This window comes from Orycteropus afer, unplaced genomic scaffold (assembly GCF_000298275.1).
Source record: "Orycteropus afer afer isolate SDZICR_OR568_19922 unplaced genomic scaffold, OryAfe1.0 scaffold00067, whole genome shotgun sequence".
Classification (NCBI taxonomy): domain Eukaryota; kingdom Metazoa; phylum Chordata; class Mammalia; order Tubulidentata; family Orycteropodidae; genus Orycteropus; species Orycteropus afer.
The window spans coordinates 10,029,558-10,050,504 of NW_006921654.1; the positions used below are offsets into that span (position 1 = coordinate 10,029,558).

General features: G+C 41.6%; 1 protein-coding gene across 1 annotated transcript in view; it reads left to right on the top strand.

The window, feature by feature from the left end:
- Positions 1–20,947, top strand: part of HYDIN (HYDIN axonemal central pair apparatus protein) — a 333,125-nt gene that overhangs the window by 130,815 nt on the left and 181,363 nt on the right. Inside the window, exons 18-20 of the mRNA XM_042780857.1 lie at positions 9,529–9,767; positions 14,760–15,033; positions 16,635–16,778. Coding sequence (XP_042636791.1) covers positions 9,529–9,767; positions 14,760–15,033; positions 16,635–16,778 — 657 coding nt within the window. The remainder of the gene's footprint in view (positions 1–9,528; positions 9,768–14,759; positions 15,034–16,634; positions 16,779–20,947) is intronic.

A 20,947-nucleotide genomic window follows, 5' to 3' on the forward strand; every position in this document is an offset into this window, starting at 1 on the left:
ATAGTGTCCCTACATGACAGAGTGGGACTGCTGCCCCATAGAGTTTCCAAGCCTGTAAATCTTGACAGAGGCAAGACTGCCACATCTTTCTCCTTTGGAGGGGTTGGTGAGCTCAGATGTTTTCGTTAGCAACCACGTGCTTAGCCACGATCTATCAGGGCTCCTTCAGTTTTTCTTCCGTAGAGAGAATTAAATAGATAACCCTAAACTGAAAAATCAAGATACAGTGGTATTTTACACAGAGCTATGGAGGCAAATGCCAAATGAACTGCTAAAAGAAATGACAATTGTTGCCTCTGTTAATGGACAAGGGTGGGAGCAATGGGGTAGGAGAGTGGGCTCAAGAGACTACTGTTTTCACAATATGCTTTTTTAGAACTATTACACTTTTAAAAATATGTGTATGTATACATTTGATAAAATAAAAGTAAAAAATTAAAAATCAAAGTATGGAACAATGCATTTAGTATGCTACCATTTACATAAGAAAAAAGTATATGTGCAGATATGGTTTTACTTAGTCATAAAATATCTGGAAGAATACAAGAGAACTGCTAACAGTGGTGACTTTGGGGATGGTAGCTAGCTAGCATCAAGGAGCAGGCATTAGAGAGAGAGAGACTCTTACCCTTTAAATTCATTTACATTTTATACAAATCCTCTAAGGAAGGAAAAACTGGAAATGAGATGGAAATAAGAGAGTAAACAGGTAAAATGAAATGGCCTCTAAAGGGAAAGTACAATCTTACCCTTTTAGGATGAGCTGTTTATTCAACACATGTAGGTGTGTGTGTGGTGTGTCTTTTCATTGTAGAACAAGCAGAAATTAAAGCAAAATTAAGAAAATCAAAGTCCCCTTGTGCAGATAACCACCAAGAAGTTTTTGGTGTATATCTTCCAAATTTGTATATGTGTGTGTGTGTGTGTGTGCATATTTTCCTTCCCCTCCCACAGGATAATACAGTTTTGTAACGAGCTGTTTTCCCTCAACAATAAATATATTGTTGTCACATTTTTATGTGAATTAATGAGGAATATTCTCCTAGTGATCAGTGTTAGGGAGCTCTGGTGGCATAGTGCCCAAGGCATTTGACTGCTAACCGAAAGGCTGGTGGTTCAAACCCACCAGCCCTTCCTCAGAAGGAAGATTGGGCAATCTACTTCCATAGAGATACCACCTCGGAAACCCAAAGAGGGGCCGCTATGAGTCAAATGACTTGATGGTGGTAAGTTTGGTGGTTCTGGTTTGATCACTGTTAGTGATTGATTCTGTTGCATCATTTGACTCCACCATAGTTGCTGTAACTGATCCCCTCCTAACAGATTGTTTCCAGATTTCCACTACTGTAAACGGTAAAACCAATAACCAAACTCACTGCCATCAAGTCGGATCCGACTCATAGCGACCCCTCCTTGGGTTTCCGAGGCAGTATCACTACAGAAGTAGATTGCCCAGTCTTCCTTCCGAGCAGTGGCTAGTGAGTTTGAACTGCCAGCCTTCTGGTTAGCAGTCAAATGCCTTAGGCACTACACCACCAGAGCTCAAGTCTTAAATGCTGATCAAGCCTTAACTGTTTCCTTAAACTAAGTTCCTAGAAATGCTGGGTCAAAATGGCAGAAAGATAATTGAAAATCTTGATACATCTTACAAAATTATCTCCCAGAAAATATGTTTCAATTCCCATGCCCCCCTCTGTAGTGTCACCCTTTCCCAGACCCTTGCCACTGTTCTTTTTTGATTTTACCAGATCTGACAGATGAAATAATGTTTTATTGTTATTCAAGCTTGTGTTTCTTAGGCTTACTGGTAAAGCTAAACATTCGCATTTATTTATTGACCCACAAGTAAATATTTCTTAAATCCCTTCCTTATACCTGGTATTAACTGAGGTGAGAGACATAAAGATGAATAGAGTGATCTCTTCAAGAAGTTTATAATCTCCATAAGGAAATTAATACAGAAATAATACAGTATCAGGTGTGCTATGTCATGATGTATAAGCACAGAGGAGGAAGTGATAAATTCTTCCATAAAATTAAAATATTTCACAGGTAGGAACATTTGATTAGAGACCTAAAGGATAAGAAGAAGGAGGAGAGAGAAATAGGGTGTTGATTCCCAAAGAAGAGCACATGTAAATGCAGTGATGGTGTACACACACTTGGGGAGGGTGATGAGCCTGGTGCTTGTCGGAGGGTGCCAGGAAATGAGGCTGAAAGAATGCGCTGGGGTCCCCTATGGAGAATTTGCAACAGATCCTCCAGACCAGAGGCTCACGTCTGATACACAGTCTTGGTTTCTGGCTGCCATGGTTCTGAGAGAGCCTGGTGATTCTCAAGTGAAGGTGGGATCCTGACTCTTTCCATGACTCACACAAATAGTGTGTTGATCAGGCAGAAAAAAGTAATACATTTCCACTACATCTGGAGTCCACAAACCCTGGCAATTGGCACTCTTCTGTGGAGGGCTTCCATAGCTTTCTCAAAGGGAACAAAAGACTTGCACCACTGATCCAAACCTTGGAGAGCCATGCAAAATCTTCAGCAGGAGAGGACCAGGATGAGGCCTGTGAAAGATGACCTGTCAATAATATAGATTGGGAAAGGTGCGACCAGGAGGAAGAACTGGACTGGACATGAGGTTTTGAAAGAGAACAAAAATGGCCACCATTTATTGAGTATTTACTGTGTGATGGGAGCAGTGCTAGATGCTTTGCACTCATCTCATTTAATCTTCAAGGAGCACATGGTCGTTTTTTTTGTTTGTTTTTTTAATTTTTATTGTGATTTGGGTGAAAGTTTATAGAGCAAATTCACTTAGCACCTGGGTTTTTAAATGGGCCCAAGACTGTCTAGCTACATGTGGCAGGAATCCATATTTGACCCCAGGCCAGATGACCCTAAAGCCCATGCTGTTCATCGTGACGCTAAGCTGCCGCCTCTGTACCACTCTAGCACGGATTCTTTTCTTCACCTCACCCCCTAATTTTCGGTTCATTATTTTAAGAGCAAAGTGACTCACTTCAGAGCGAGCCACACACCATTTAGCAGATGAAAAGGGGAAAGACCTCAGTGACTTTTCATTGTTCTTGTTCCCCAAAGAGTTGATCATCTGCTGAGATAATAGTATAAATCCAGAAAAATCCCTCACTCTGAAGATTGGTTCCTCTTACATGCTTCCTCTCATTCTATGGAAGAAAATTCTTGGAGATTTCAATTGACGAACAAGTTATCTTGAAGCAAAGTGCACGGTGCTATTTTCTGCAGGTTTCTTAGTCATTAGCACACAGAATAGCAGGTCTGTCTGAGCACATTCACACTCAGTTATTGTTGCAATGACATGAGCAAACAATAGCGTTCACTTCTGTCTTTCCCGGCAAATATTAAATATACAATGAGGAAACTTACAAAAGCTCTGGCTGTTTTACCTTGTGAGTGTGTGCTGCATAAGAAGTATGCCGATGCCCTATTGTCAAATAAAAAGCAAATGTTATCTTCAGATGTGTGAAACCTCAGGGAGAAGGGCTTACCACTAATCACCAGTGGACACGGGATTCTGGTTTGCCAAAGATCCTAGATTTTTCCATCTTTCACTCAGTCCTAAGCACACGCAGGTGGGCACACACCTCCTGTATGTGTTCTTTATAAGCTGCTGAAATGACTGGCTCTTGCTTCTATTCAGAGAGAAAAAAACAGGTGATGCTTCAGTTTTGGTGACAGGCTGAGGAAAGCTCATTTTTATCACCTTTGGAGTAAATGGATGGAACCCTGTATTCATTTCCTATTGCTGTGTGATACATTACCTCTAATTTAGTGGCTTTGGGCAACAGTTATCTCCCAGTTTCCATGGATTGGGGTCCGGGCGTATTTAGACAGGTTCCTGTTCTCAGGATCTCAAAAGGCTGAAATCAAGGTGTTGGCACAGTTGTGTTCCTTTAAGGAGGCTTGACTACGGAAACGCCCACTTGCAGGCCCTCTCTGCTTGTTAGTAGAATTCATTTCCTTGCACTGGACTGACCAAGGCCCCCATTTTTCTTACTGGCTGTCATCAGTAACTGCTCTCAGCTACTGTAGAGCCCTGCAGGGCCCTGCCATGTGTGCCATGTGGCCCCCTCCATAGGCCTTTTCATGCTTTGAGTCTCTTCATTAGGAAGAGCCCATTCCCTTCAAAGGGATCACCTGATTAAGTCTGGCCCACCCAGGATAATCTCCTTATCTGAAAGTTAACTGATTTGGGACCTTAACTACATCTGCATATCTCTTTACAACAGCACCTAGATTAGTGTTTGATTGAGTAGTTGGGAGAATTTGTGTACCACAGGGGCTGGGGGTCTTTGAGCCACCTTAGAATTCCACCTTCCACGAACCCTCACAAGTTTCTTCTGGCAAGAATCCAAACCAAAAACCAAACTCACTATCATTGAGTTTATTCTGACTCGTAGCGACCCCCTTTGGGTTTCTGAGGTGGTATCTCTACAGAAGTAGATTGCCCAGTCTCCCTTCCAAGGAGTGGCTGGTGGGTTTGAACCACCAGCCTTCTGGTTAGCGGTCAAATGCCTTAGGCACTATGCCACCAGAGCTCCCTCTGGCAAGAATATTGTATGTTAAATGTCTTTTTAGCACCCTTCTTTGTTTTCTCAGTTTTGTAATCTATTATTTTAGCAAATACTATTGAACCCATGAGGAGCTCTGGTGGTACGGTGATTAAAGCATTCAGCTGCTAACCAGTAGGTCAGCGGTTCAAACCCATCAGCCACTCCATTGGAGAAAGATGAGGCATTCTGTTTCCATAAAGGTTTACAGCCTTGGAAACCCTATGGGGCAGTCTTACTCTCTCCTACAAGGTCGCTGTGAATCAGAATCAACTCAGTGGAAATGGCTTTGGGTTTGGAATTTAGCCCATAATTATATATCATGTGGGACTTTCCAGGTGTGAGTAAAATGATGAAAATGCCTTTTATTTATGAGGACATACTGTGTGCCAAACACTGCTGAGTATTTTACGTGTATCCTCTCATATAACCATCACTGTAACTCTATGTGGAAGGAGCAGTTAACGTCCTGAGCTAAAGATGAGAAAACGGACATTAAGTCATGTATCCAACATCCCACAGCTGGAAGAGGCAGAGCTGTCTCTTCCTTTAGAATCTTCCTTCCAGATAGAATTCCACCAGTTGTTACTTGCTGTATTGTGGTTTTGAAAAGGTGACAGAATGCCCTCCCTAGCTATGATGACTGTCACCCCTTCATTCCTTCTTTAACCTAATTTGCCATTTAATATCAGAAAATGTTACGTATCCCAACTCCTCCCTAAAGCAAAAAAAACAAGAAAAAACCCAAAGCCGCTGCCATCGAGTTGATTCCAATTCAGCGACCTCCATTGTGTTTCCAAGGTGGTAAATCTTTACAGAAGTAGATTGCCCCACCTTCCTTCTGCAGAGCAGCTGGTGGGTTTGAACCACCAACCTTCTGGTTAGCAGTCAAATGCTTTAGGCACTACATCACCAGAGTTCCTTCTAAAAGCAAAAGGTCCCCAGAAAAGCCAAATACCAGAGTGACATCAGGGTGTTACTGAGGTTTGGAGCTTGGTGTTTGGTAAGAATAGCCCAGCACCTTAGTATCTGCATCTTACTGCACCATGTTGTTGGAGTCTATGATACACTTTGCTGCCTCATTTTATACCAAGTGCTGATTAATAAGCTTTGTCAAAAAACAGAACAAACCAAAAACTCACCAGTTCAACTCTGGAGAGCAGCTCCCAGGTCTTTCCGGAGCAGCCAACCTGTGTCAGCAGGAATCAGCAAAGAAATGGTACACATCCATTGAGAACTAATTGCCCTGACTTGAAATAGCACTTAGTGGTGACATCCTCTCCATTGTGGGACAGAGACTTGACCTGTGCTGCTGACTAGAAGTGGAAAATAAATGGTTGCACTAGGAATGATGGCATTGACAACACCCTCTTCTGGAAGGCATATGCCTTTTGATTAAAGGAAGGTGAAAATGGCACTGATTAGTTTCAACTGCAAGTCTAGTCTCATAAATGCATAAAAGCCATGTAGAGTGCTCTAAGGCCACGATTTTGGGTAGAAGGGCCAACTGTGAGTTCATGTTCCTAGAGCTTTCTAATGTTCTCTCCCAGCTGCCTCTCCTTTTGTCCTAACAGCAATTGGAAAGGAATTCTGGGTCTGCGGCTCCCATCAGGTTTAAGATTCTAAGTTCCATTTCCACTTCTGTGCTCTGATGGAGTGAGCTCCTCACCTCTCAACTCTGAGGTGTCGGGGAGCTGGAGGAAGGCCTGCGGATGTAGCAGTAGACTGAACCACCAGAGGAACTGTGGCAGAGAATAGCTAGCAGGTCACCAAATCTATCACCACCTCTATCTTGGACACAGAGCCAGACTCTATATCCTCACCTTCTCTCAAGTTGGCCACATAACTGAGTCCTGGCCAGTGGAAGTGGGCAGAAGTAATGTGTCCACTTCCAAGCTTGGTGCACAAAATCCTCCCGTGTGCCCCTCCATTGTCCTTTTTCACTTCTTGGACAGCTGGATGTCAATATCCAGAAAAACCTAAAAGCCACAGGTTAAATATGACATCATCTGTTTAGCCAGGGACTCTGGCTGGCTGAGTGACTGGAACAGAAACCCATCCCCACCCTGCCACCAACTAGAATTCTGTGAGCAAGAAATAAGCTTCTGTTGGATTAAGCCACTGGGCTTCAGAAGTCTTTCTGTTACAGCAGTTCGTATCACCTGATCTAAAGTAGCAGCCTACAATCTAAATACTGAAAGGAAGATAAGTAGTTCTAAGTCACTCAAGTATGAGACATCTTCTTTCAATGTATTTCTTGGACTATATAGGTCAGACTGGAAGTTACATAAGCCAGACTCCTATCGTCATAAAAAGTTGAGATGAAATGAACCTACATTAATCCATTGTAAAATATTGATAGAAAGTTGAAATTACATTTATACCTAATTTGTATCCTTTTCTTTGATTAATGTGGAAGAGGATTTTTGTATTTGTCACTTAGGGATGATAAAAAAAAAAATTTGGATAAATCATGAAGATACACCAGAAATTTTTTCTTTGAACCTAAATATCAACAGAATATAGTGATGTGCTATCCTGATAGTGTCTCCTGCCAGTGGTAATAGATCTACAGTTATGAAAATCAAGTTTATGAGGTTCTTCTTATCTCTTTGTCACTAATATTTTAATATAAAATTATAAACAGATCAGGTTAATGGTCTGGAAAGACAGAGACTCAGTATGTCAGTGTCCTTCTGGAGCCAGCATACTGTGAACAGAACAATGACAGAAAAAGCTTAGAAGAAAATATGAGCAGGACAAGGTGTAGCATTTTTTTCCACAGTGTCCTTCGAATAGAGGCAATTATTATACATGTGTCCCCATCTGGGCCCTGGTTTATCTAGTATGGTATTTAATGTTTAATGGTTTTCTTCTATTTCTGTGTCTCTAGAAATGTACCATATTAAAAGATCATGAGTAATAATAATAGGACTCTTGACTTAAAGTTAAATCTATAATTTACATTAATACCAAAATTAAAATTTCTACATTATTATTCATCTATGTCCCCATTATATGTAATTTATAATCTTGAGGATTGTTATTTTCTGCTTTGGTTATTTAGTCGTGTTTTAAAATGCAATTTGTCATTTTCCATGTAGACTTTCAACATGAGAAACAATGCTCTGGTCTGTCCAGCAGAATTTGTCCTCACTTGTAAATTAGGAAATTGGCATTCTGGCTCAAATACTAGATTCTCCTTATTTAAATACCTGTGAGCCTGTTCCTGAGAGTGACCATCAGGACCCACTGACCAAATCCAATTTCTAGACTTGAGCTGGGGCCAGACATGGATTTGAGGGACATTTCCAGGCACTGGCACCATGTGAGATTGTGCCTGGTGAAAACTCTGCGTGCAAACTGGAACGTACGTTTCATTTACACATATGGTCAGTGCATCTCCATTCCGAACTAGACCTGAGGACGTTTCTGATTCATAGCCTTAAATTGTGTCTAAACCCCGAAAGAGCTATGGATGGTTTTATGTTTCTCCTTTTTTCCTTTTGCTAGAAGAACAGCGTCATAGCAGTTAAATGGAGGAAGGGTACTTGTGGACTAGAATGCTCTCTAAGTACCATCTCAAACAATATACCTTATGTGTGTTTTAAACACCTTGTTTTCCCTGTGATTCACTTCGAGGGGCCTCCACAGCCAGATGAGTCTGAGGGATCGAGGAACATTCACAAGGGAACATCAGACTCTTCTCCAATGAACTGGAGAGTTTGGCTCTTTCTCCCAGTTATTCTCCTAGAAGTTTCTAAATAATTTCCACAGCTCTTCCTGAAGGAGGAAAGGGATTGAACTATGAACTATGAGGATCTAAGTAGCTACTGGTAGCAGATTAGTGGGAATCCCTTCTAACTCTATGATTCAGTCCTATCATACATTCCAAAATAATCACAAAATTGTAGCAAATGAAAATTTTTTTCATATACAAATTAATTTATTATGGAAGAATAAACAAGTATAATTTAATAAGAAGCAAATTATACAAAAATACCTTTAAGGGTTCTACAGACAATATGAGGCAATGGACAAGTAGACAGGTTATGTTTAAGAGTTACTCTCTTTAACAGCTTTATTAAGCTGTGATTCACACGCCATAAAATTCACCCCTTTAAAGTGTACAGTTCATGAGGGGTTTTTAGTTTATTCACAGACTTGTGCAACTATCACCACTATCTAATTCCAGAACACTTCTGTTACCTCCGAGTGGAGCCCTGTGTCTGTTAGCAGCCAGCCCTAGTTCTCCCCTTCCCCATCTCCCGGCAACTACTCATCTGCTGTTGTCTCTATGGATTTGTCTGTTCTGGACATTTCATATAAAAGGACTCACACAATATGTGGCTTTGTGTCTTGCTTCTTTCACTTAGCATATGCAGTGTTGTTGAGGTCCATCCCTATTGTAAAGTGTACCAGTATTTCATTTCTTTTTATTGCTGAATAATGAAATTCTATTGATTATTATGAAATACTAGAAACCAAGGTGGCTTCTTATATTGTGTTTATTTATGAAAGCTGCTTACAATTACTGTAACATCATAGAAACTTTGAGTTTGAAAAATGTTTCCTTTAAAAGTTACAGATTATAGGAAGAATGTTGTACCTTCTGTTAGTGTCTCAAAATTTAGAGATTAGAGCAAATAAATAGTATAAGTCTGTTATATAACTGAGCTGTCATCTAGGGGAAGAGATGTGAAGAATCTTCACAGAGTGTTAGAAGTAGAATCCTAGGTTTGCTCTTCAGAGTCAGATTGCTTTTTGAAAAACAGAAAAGCCAACAAACACCCAGCTGCTTTGATAGCAAAAAATAATGTTTGTCTCTGATGTGGAATTCTTCCGTGCCAGCCATCTGAAGTATAGAGGGCTCTGACATGTGCAGAATGAAAAGCCAAGAATTTCTTCACTGTTAACTTGTAGTCTTGTGTTGCAGGCACGCAAGAAGTCCCTTTGGAAGGTTGAACCCGTTGAAGGCATGGTCCCCCCAGAATCTGATTTTCAACTGGAAGTGACCGCCAACCTGAATGACGTACTGACATTCAAAGACACGATCATTTTGCACATCGAAAACAGCAACACCTATCGGATTCCTGTCAGGGCTTCAGGAATTGGTTCCACCATTGTTTCCGATAAGCCCTTTGCTCCAGAACTCAATTTGGGAGCATATTTTAGGTAGGGAAATGTCATCGACCAGTTTTCACAGCTATCACATCTGTTGCACAAGCTGAGCCTCACCTCCACTTTTACAGAATTGTTTTTAAGGAACTAGAACTGCCACCACAGCCCCTCTCCCTTCCCATTCTCACTTCCTGCCTCTGTTGCCCATCAGCCACAAAAAGACATTTTGTAGACTTAACTCAGGTGCATTATCCAAGCTGCATCCCTCTTCGCTGGAGAAAGAGATGGTTCAAAGCATGTGTATTCTCTTAAACTTATAATGGCTTCTCTGTGACAAATTTAGACTCTCAACCATAATTTGTGCCCTTTGATTCCATACATTGGAACCTCCTATGCATGCACACAGAAAATACAAATATTAGTGATAACCTAAGTAAAGGATACCTGAACCTGCTGTCATCAAATCAATTCCAACACACAGCAACCTTACAGAACAGAGTAGAACTGCCCCCATCGAGTTTTCAAGACTATAAATCTTTATAATGTGCTACCTGTTTCTCCCATGGAGTAGCTGGTGGGTTCAAAGCACCGTCTTTTCAGTTAGCAGGCAAGCATTTAATCACTGCACCACCAGGGCTCCTTAAGTATTCCTCGGAAGGCAAAAATATATTGCAAATGTAGCTTATCAGGTATTGTAAAGCCAGTAGCTTTTTGGATGTTTTGTCTCCTGCTTGCATTCCCACCATAGCACCACAAAAATGAGATTATTGCAATTAGATTCAACTGATCACCCAGGAAAAGCTATAAAGTCTAAGTATTTAAATAAAAGGTAGTACAGTATAGATACCTCTAAGCAGAACAATCCAAATGGATCTAAAAGTGTATCAGGGTTGAATGCTAAGAGTGGAGGAAATGTCGGGGTGGGGGCACATGGTTGCTCAGGAGAGGATAAGAATTGACACAGAGGAATCACCTGAATTGTAGCTGCCCGATGCAAGACTGAAGAGAACTCAAAATGGTGCTCCTGCCTTTTGGTCTAAAGGACCCTAAAACTAAGTTGGATGCACTGTTAGGAAAGATGGCACTGACGATGAGCTGTTAAGAGCCTTCCATACCCTCGCCATGCCTCCTTTCCTCTGTACCACGTATGAAACATGGCGCCTGATTTTAAAAACCATAAACCAGTAGATAATTAAGTAACAGGCCATCACAAGATCGAATTGCTTATGTTTCAGAGAAGTATTCATGATGTTTGTGTGAACTAGAGGAAGAATCCTCTCTACATCTCTATTGGTCACAAATCAGGGTATTTTCTCATTGCATACTAGAGCTTCTATTTTTCAATTTCTTTGTTAAGTACACTCAAATATAAATACATGAAATAATATGCTACAAACTTAATAACATGTTCTCCTTAATCTGCAAATAGTGCCAAGTAGCCCCAGAGAATACTCTAACACTTGCCTGGAATTAGAGAGTTAGCTAACAGTTTCCTAGGAATGTAGGAACAAACTGTAGCTTTTAGATGCTGACTTCCTTCTACCTGTTGTTGTTGTTGGGTGCCGTTGAATCTGCTCCAACTCATAGCTGCCCTGTGTACAACAGAACAAAACACTGCCTGGTCTTGCAGCAGCCTCATGATCCTTGCTGTACCTGAGCCCATAGTTATAGCTACTGTGTCAACCCATCTTGTTGAGGGTCTTCCCCTTTTTTGCTGACCCTCCACTTTACCAAGCATGATCATCCTTCTCCAGGGAATGATCCCTTCTGACAACATGACCAAAGTAGGTGGGACGAAGTCTGCCATTCTCACTTCCAAGGAGCAGTCGGCTGCACTTCTTCCAAGGACAGATTTGTTAGTTCTTCTGGCAGTCCATGGGACTTTGAGTATTCTTCGCCAACACCACAACTTGAAGCATCAACTCTTCTTGGTCTTCCTTATTCATTGTCCAGCTTTCACATGCATATGAGATGACTGAAAACACCATAGCTTGAGTTAGGTGCACCTTAGTCTTCAAAGAGACATCTTTGTTTTCCAGCACTTGAAAGAGGTCTTTTGCAGCAGTTTTGCCCATTGCAATACATCATCTGATTTCTTGACTGCTTCCATTGCTGTTGATTGTGCAACCAAGTAATATGAAATCTTTGCCAACTTCATTCTTTTCTCCATTTAAAGTGAGGCTGCTCATAGGTCCAGTTGTGAGTATTTTTGTTTTCTTTATGTTGAGGTGTAATCCATACCGCAGACTGTAGTCTTTAATCTTTGTTAGTAAATGCCCCAAGTCATCATTAATTTCAGCAAGCAAAGTTGTGTTATTTGCATATCACAGGTTGTTAATGAGTCTTCCTCCAATCCTGAGGCCACGTTCTTCTTCATATAGTCCAGATTCTTGGATTATTTGCTCAGCATACAGATTGAGTAAGTGTGGGGAAAGCAAAAACCCTGGCCCACACGTTTCCTGATTCTAAACCATGCATTATCCCCTTGTTCTGTTCAAATGCCTGCCTCCTGGTCTACGTACAGGTTCCACATGAACATAATTAAATGTTCTGGAACTCCTATTCTTTACAGTGTTATCTGTAATTTGTTATGATCCACACAATTAAATGCATCCACAGAGTAAAACACAGGTATCATCTTTTTAATGTTCTCCACTTTCATCTAAGATCCACTGGACATCAGCAGTGCATCATTCTGCACGCTCTTTTGAATCTTGCTTGAATTTCTGGCAGTTCCCTGTTGATGCACTGCTGCAACCATTGTTTAATCATCTTCAGAAAAACTTTACTTGCATGTGATAGTAATGGTATTGTTTGATTATCTCTGCATGTTGGATCACCTTTCTTTGGAATGGGCACAAATTCCAATCAGTTGGCCACATAGCTGCCTTCCAAATATCTTGGCATAGATGAGTGAGTGCTTCCAGTGTTACATCAGTTTGTTGGAACATCTCAATTGATAGTCCATCAATTCCTGGAGCTTTGTTTTTCACCAATGTCTTTAGTGCAGCTTATACTTCTTCTTTCAATCATTGGTTCTTGATCATGTGCTGCTTTCTGAAATGAGTGGATGCCGACAAATTCTTTTTGGAAGAATTATTCTATTTCTTCCATCTTCTTTTGGTGCTTCCTGTGTTACTGAGCATTTTGTCCATAGACCTTCAGTACTGCAACTTGAAGGTTGAATTTCTCTAGTCACTCTTTGAAATCTTCTGTTCAGCTCTTTTACATTATCATTTTATCCATTCACTTAAAAAAAAAAAAAAAAAAAAAACTCACTGCCATCGAGTTGGATCTGACTCATAGCAACCCCTCCTTGGGTTTCCGAGGCTGTATCTCTATAGTGATACTGCCTCGGAAACCCAAGGAGGGGTCACTGTGAATTGGGGCCAACTCAAAGGCACATAACAACAACAACAACATTTCTACAGAAGTAGATTGTCCAGTCTTCCTTCCGAGGAGTGGCTGGTAGGTTTGAACCACCAGCCTTTTGGTTAGCAGTCAGATACATTAGGCACAGGTGCTCTATGTTCAAGAGCAAGTTTCAGAGTCTCTTCTGACATCCATTGTTGTCTTTTCTATCTTTCTTGTCTTTATAATGACCTTTTGCTTTCTTCACGTATGATGTCCTTTATATCATGCCACAGCTCATCTGGTCTTCAGTCATTGGTGTTCAATGTGTCAAATCTATCCTTGAGATGCTCTTGAGATTAAGACCGATTCTCCCTTGAGGATGTGGCTCTTCCCCAGTCATATTTTGAATGCCTTCCTACCTGAGGGTCTCATCTTTAGGCACTGTTAGTAGATAGCGTTCTGCTGCTATTTATAAGGTTTCCACCAGCCAATATATTTAGAAGAAGATTTCCAGGCCCTTCTTCCTAGTCTGTCTTAGTCTGGAAGCTCCCTTGAAGCCTATCCACCAAGCATGACCCTGCTGGTATTTGAGATACTAGTGGCATAGCTTGCAGCATCACAGCAACATACAGGCCACCACAGTGTGACTAACAAATAAACAGTAGACCAGGTATTTAGGAGATCCTTAATAAATATTTGTGGAATGAATGAATGAATGAAATAGTAGCAGCACCTTTGAAGCACATTAGTCTGTGAGAAGTGGTCAGTCCAGATGGCATCCTAGCTTTTTACAGCCCCCTAGCCTTTGGTAGGGAGCTCTGGTGGTGTATTGCCTAAGGCATTTGACTGCTAACCAGAAGGCTGGTAGCTCAAACCTACCAGCCACTCCTCAGAAGGAAGATTGGGCAATCTACTTCCGTAGTGATACCGCCTCGGAAACCCAAGGAGAGGTCGCTATGAGTCGGAGACAACTTGATGGCACATAACAATAGTAACAACAATAGCCTTTGGTAAAGGAGCTCTGGTGGTGTAGTGGTTAAGGCATTTGGCTACTAATCACAAGGTTTGTGGTTCAAACCCTCTGCTGCTCCATGGAAGAAAGATGGGCAGTCTGCTTTTGTAATGATTTATAGCCTTGGAAACACAGTGGGGGTTGCTGTGAGTTAGAATCAACTCAGTGGCAGTGAGTTTGGTTTGAGTTTGAGCTTTCAGTAAGACTTGGAGGATTTGTGTGACTTCTTTTCGAAGTTTCCTTAAATTTAGCCCAACACAAGACATTATACTCAGTCAGTACAGATTTAGTCAACAGAACTTGAAATTTGCTTCTCCTCCACTAGACACTTTGCTGACCTTTGACTCTTCAGAACCATTTTTCATAAAGTAGAGTGGTTTTCACATGAACTGGGTCTTTGTGTCCCATAGTTTGTTTCACCTGCTTCGAAAGACCAAAAATGGGTGAGGCAACTTTCCTCTAGCACTTAGAATAGTGATGGCAACTCTGAGACCAAACCTGGGTCTCTGATGAGTCTGTTGACTCTATGAGTAGGTTTTAACTTAGCTTATCACTGCAGTCATTCCCAGCATTGTCATGATTTAGTCTTCCTACATTTCAATGAATGATTCCCAAGGGTGTACAGCAGAGTAGAACACCCCCAAATTGAGCCTTCTAAACATCTGTCTCCTGTTTTGCAGCCTGGATACCTTTTATTACCGCTTCAAGTTGGCCAACAAGGGGCGTCGGGTCCAACAGCTATACTGGATGAACTACGGTTATTGTCCCCAGAACAAGCTAAGCAAGAAGAGCCTGGCTAGTAAGGGCTCTGGTGATGGCCAGCTCCAGGCCAAGGGCTCCGAGGAACTCAAGGACACAGAGTGTCCTGTGTTTCAGCTCCACCCCATCAGGATGGAGCTGTACCCGGGCCAGACAATTGATGTGATACTCGAAGGCTATTCTGCTACTCCCAGGGTAAGGGGACAGCACATTGAGAAGCTCTTTTTTTCCTAAATAAATGCTTGGTATTTCTTAGCAGAGTCCTTTGACATTTATCTGAGGAAAGGATGTTGTATCCTAAGGATTGAATACAGCACTGAGTTACTATGGCAGCACCTATTGCTTTCAGGATTCAGCTCTGCTCAGTTTACTGTTTTTTTTTTTTTTTTTTTCTATAGCTACCAGGAACCCAACCTTAAAGTACTAGTTAAAGCAGGTTCTCATTCCCAGGGTCAGCAGTGACCAGCCAGCAAGTCTTTGGTAGAGGAGCATCCAGTTTTTAACAAAAGCTAATACTGATTATGCTCCTGCTAGTGTCACCAAAAAGAGCTCTCATGGCACAGTGTCTAAGGTGTTTGACTGCTAACCATAAGGTTGGTGGTTCAAACCCACCAGCCACTCTGTGGAAGAAAAAAGGGGCAATCTACTTCTATAAAAACTTACCACATCAGAAACCCAGTGGGGGGTGCTGTGAGTTGGAATCGACTTGATGGCAGTGAGTTTGGTTTTGTCTCACCAAATTAGGAGGTGATACTGAATTTTCTCCTCATGAAATAGGAAACAGTAAGAAATAGGTCTCACAGAAGACAAGATGGAAAATCTAGTCCATTGCTTCGTTCCTCTAGGGTTATAGATTCCACTTTATTTCATTTACGTTATGTCTTCGCAGAGCATTTTCAGATGAAACACATCCTGTGTGCAAAAAAAGAGGTAACGTGTCACCATGGAGGACGCAATATGCTCTTTGTATCTGTTATTCAGAGATTCCGCTAACATTTATTGAGTACATGCTACGTGGGGAACACCGTGCTTGGCACCAGGGGTGTAAAGATGAGTGAAATGCAGCCCCTGGTCTCAAGACACTTAAGGTTTGTTGAAAGAACACAATTACAATGTAGTTACCAAGCATCAACTGTATTTTTAAAATAAATCTGAGCCTCTGAGGGAATAAATTTAGTTTAAGCTTTACTAAAAGCTTCCCTAAATGTCCTTCCAAATTATTCTACATAATTGAGAAGACACTTGAATTCATTAAATCAGAAACTGGAGCACTCTCTTCAGCACAAGCTAAGCTGTTCATGATATCAATTTCCTTTTGGTCCCTTTTACTTTATAAAAATCTGGGCCTGTTGAGTCCAAAGGAAATGGTTCCTATAGCACTTTTGATATGTGTAAGTATTAAGTCAGAATTTTCAGCCAGTTTGGTAAGAAATATAACTACCATTGGACAGTAGGGCCCATAAAGGACTGATCTACCTAGTTCATCACTGTTGTGTATATATTGTCCCCAATGCAGCTCCTGATGCATAAAAGATGCCCCATAGATATTGGATGAGCTGAATGTAAATTATGTCTTCAGGGCAGTGAGAAATAAACAGAGGATCCACCAAGGACGTACTTAACCAACCAGACTTTAATTGTGTGACAGAGAAAGATCCCTGAAATGTGCCATTCAGAAAACACACTCTTCTCAGGGGTACCCGGGCAGGTAGTTGTGAATCAATTTGTTCTCCACAGGTCATTAAGTTTTCTGAGTTAATGGTTGTTCCAGATATGCCGGTATGTTTTGTCTGCAGAAAGTCAAAGAGATGCTGGTGTGTCATGCCATCATCGGAACACAAAAGCGGAAGAGTCTGGTGATGACTGTGAATGTCGTCTGTGAGTTCATTGCACCTGTTGTCCAGCTCTCCACCAAGCAGCTCATATACCGCCTGGAGAAGGTCAGTGGGGCAGGATCAGAGAGGATGGGTGCCCTGACAGGTCAGCATGTTCACCATTTCACTTTGTAATCTAAAGTAACAGGAAGCCTGTTACACTCATTACCGAGACAGTGGTTTTGTTTTGTTATGATGTGGGTGAAAGTTTATGGAACAAATTGATTTTCCATTCAACAATTCATAGACATTTTGTTCCGTGACGTTGATTGCAGTCCCCACGATGTGTGAAGCGCTCTTCCCATTTCCTCCTTGTGTTTACCATCTCCCTTTGCCTTTTTTCCTATCCTTCCTTGCCTTCTGAGCTTTGTCCCTGGCCAGCCAATGCTGCTGAAGGTTCAGAGGCCACTGCACACAAAACAAGAATTATTAACCTCAGTCTATAATCCTTTGAAATGTATGTTTCTATGAAAATTGTACTTCTGTTATTCCTGATGTGTAAAACCAAAGTGAGGGGTGCTGTAGTGCTCTGCAAATGCATTTTACTCAACCATTCAACTCTAATTGGTAAAATAAGCAAAAAGTATGGAAAGGGTTGGAGTAAAATTACCAGTAATTCTAATAATCAGTAAGAGTATCTGTCATTTATTGATGAATGGGTTCTAGGCATTGTGCAAAGTTTATTGCAGAGTTTTTCCCAGTTGTCCTAGATAGTAGGTTCTCCTATTATTCCCACAGTACGCTTGAGGAAATGGGAATGCAGGTGAAGCTTCTATGTCACTTACCTAGTTTGAGCATAATCAGCTTAATCTGTTGGATTCATACTCTTCTTGGTCGATCACTTCATATGACCACTAAGAGCAAGTAATTGGTGAGGCAGGGAAGAGGTAACAGGGATAGTGAGGAGGTAGGGAAGAGGTTACAAGAGGACTTGACCTATGCCTAGGCAGGCTTCCATCATAGAATTACTCACCATTTGAAACAGACATGTGTGGAAAGTCTGTTGTGAGTCAAGCAGTGTACTGGTGCTGAAAATTGAACTAGACAGACATGGCCAAAGCTAAGAGACTAGCAGTTTTAATTATTGAAATTGCAATTATATCAATGCTCTGAAGAAGAGGTATAACATGCTGTGAGATTATATAGGACATGGCCTTGTTTGTACATGTGCTCTTGGATAGCTTTCTTAAGGAAGCGCCTCTAGTTGAAACTTGAAGGAAAAGTAGAAGTTAGGCAATCCTATTACTAAGTCTATAGTCTACAGAAATGAGAAGGGTGACACAAATAGATACATACACACCCATGTTTGTGACAGCACTATTCACAATAGCAAAGAGATAGAAACAACCTAAGTGCCCATCAACAAACTATGGTATATAAACACAGTGGAATACTATGCTACACTAAAGAATAATGAAGAATCCACAAAACACCTCATAACATGGATAAAAAGGGCTTCAAGGAGAGGAGTGACATAGTCAGATTTATTCATTACAACAGTCACAGTGACTTCCAGGTGGAATATTTATTAAGACCCATGTGGCAGGCGTAACAGAGCAGTGGGACAGGTCGACATCGATGAGGTAGGTTGAGGCTCTCGGGTACAGGATGCAGCCACAGTGATCTGACCAGCTCCACAAGACCCGGACAAAGGAAGCACTACGACAGCTCCTGCTGCAGTGTCTCAGTGTTCGTTTCGCTGGCCTTTTTAAATTCTTTTTTTTTTTTTTTAAATAGTCAGGAATATATTTATTGGCAAAAGCATCTCTGAATTTAGTGTTGTCGTATTTCCTTTGAATATAGTTATTCAGAGAAAACTCAGTGACTATGTATTGAATAGCCATTACGTGCAAGATACCATAATAAATATGCAGCTTGGTTTCTTAAGGATTTTTGTTTTTTAAAGCCCATAACCACTCATAAAAATGTGTGAGTAATCTCTCTTTTTTTCTCTTTAAATCCTTATGCCTTTTCTTAAAGAAAATCATTATTCTTGTTTAAATGCCTAGTGTTTACTTTTTTATCTTTATTTATTTCTTTATTGTGATTTGGGTCCTAGTGTTTACTTTTATCACTAGATTCAAATATGAAAGTATTTCTCATGTAGCAGTCACTTCTTGGTGAATGTTTTAAAATGAATGGAGTCACAACTCCCCACTTATTTGTGTTGGTCCTTCTCTCAAAATCAGATGTTTGAAATCTCTCCTATTTGGTGGTGTTGTGGACTGTCCAGTTGATCCCACCTCCCGGCACCCCTCTATGACATAAGACAGAGTAGAACTGCCCCATAGGGTTTCCTCCCACTGTGGTTTTCGTTGTTCATTTCCTGCTCACACTGAATCCCTGTCAGGGACACCAAAAACTGCAGCTTCGTTTCTCAGCCTGTGCACAGGACCTGTCAGGTCTCCCATCCAGACTCAGTGTGTACCTGCCAATTACCTATTCTGCCTCCTGGTTTGCAGCTCAAGGCCGCGTATCTGCATTTTAGTACATCAGGATAGAATGATACCGACCCTTCTGATGGGAAGGAATTTTCAATAACTTGCCCCAGAATCGATCTCCTTTGTAAGTATTAGACCAGTCATAAGCCACAGAGATGAAACCACATCTCTGTGGGATTGAAAAGGTCAGTTGGAATCAGCAGCCAGTTTGCTGCTCCATGAAGTTCCCAGCAGCAAATTCTGTCTGCTGATTATCTGGGGAGACAAACAACCCAGAGAGAGGCGAGTCATTTTAAAATAGAACGGGCTCTTTGTGTGTTGACTCCTTGTCATCAGTAACCTCTGAATGGCCTCACGCCAGAACCAACCAAGTGTGGCTCCTTCACCTCAAAAGTTACCTGCAGTGGCACAACGGCCTTCAGGGAAGGTGACCGGGTGCCACTTCTGCAGCCCAGTGAGTCAGAGGGTGCTGCTGTGTCCCTCACACTGGGCTGTGCAGTCTGGAAATGCAAGGGTCACCTGTGCAGGGGAGGGGACTGAAGGCTGCATCTCACCATAAACGTCAGGCGGGACCCCTGAAATAACGTTGGAAGGCCAGAGAGGGCTGCAAGAGTCCAGTCGAGGCAGGAGGCTCACCCAGAGCCAGGGACTGTGCTGGGCAGGAACCTGAAGACGACGGGGTCTGATCAGCACGCAGAACAGGCAATCTCGCTGGACTAGGATCACAGAGAAAAAGCAAGCCAAAACAAGAAGGCCTGGGGGAAACAGGTCGAGCTGTTGCAAGTGCCAGCTCATTGAGACAGCATGACTGGAGGGAGGTTCTCTTGGGAGGCCAGATAGCGAGGCTTCTGGTCACTTCCTGCTGATACGGAAGTCCCCTCTTTCTGGGGTGGCTAGGAAATAATGTGGGACCCAACATCAGAATGAGAAAAGTCCAGTCTAACTAGAAACTTCTAGCCCAAAAACCATTTCTGATGCTTTCTCCAGTTGAAAAATTCAGTCTGATAAATCAAACAGGGTGAAAAGATGCTTCAAAATCAGCTTTCCCAGTGCTGCCAGGAAAGTTTCATAGGAAATAGTCATGACCATGTGTCGTCCACATAACAAGGTAAATGTATTTGCAATTTGGGTATCTTGAGCATGCAAATATAATGCAACATAAGGGGAAATGTTTTATTCATGATGATGATACCTAGATTCTTCTACAAGATCTTATCACTAATTTATTAGACTTTATTTTGTGATACTGTGGAAACTTCCAGAGTAAGAGTACTGTTCAGAGGCATGGCTTATGTCAGGTCTTCAACCAGGCAGTAAGATCTAATCTGTGTTTACCGACTTATGTAGGTCCACTTCTCAGTAGCCCACCATACCTTCCAAATGATTTATCTAACCCTCTGCCAAAATATATATACACATATATGTATGTGTGTGTGTATATATATATGTGTGTGTGTGTGTGTGTGTGTGTGAAGATTGGGCAATCTATTTCTGTAGTGATACTGCCTCGGAAACCCAAGGGGGGTCACTACGAGTCAGGTCTGACTCCACGGCACACAACAACAACATACACACACACACACACTCACACAAGGAGCTCTGCTAGCACAGTACCTAAGGTATCTGACTGCTAACCAGAAGGTTAGTGGTTCCAACCCACTAGCCACTATGCAGAAGCAAGACTGGGCAATCTACTTCTGTAAAGATTTACCACCTCGGAAACCCAATGGGGGTTGCTATGAGTCAGAATCGACTTGTGGCAGTGGGTTTTTTTGGTTTACACACACTTACACA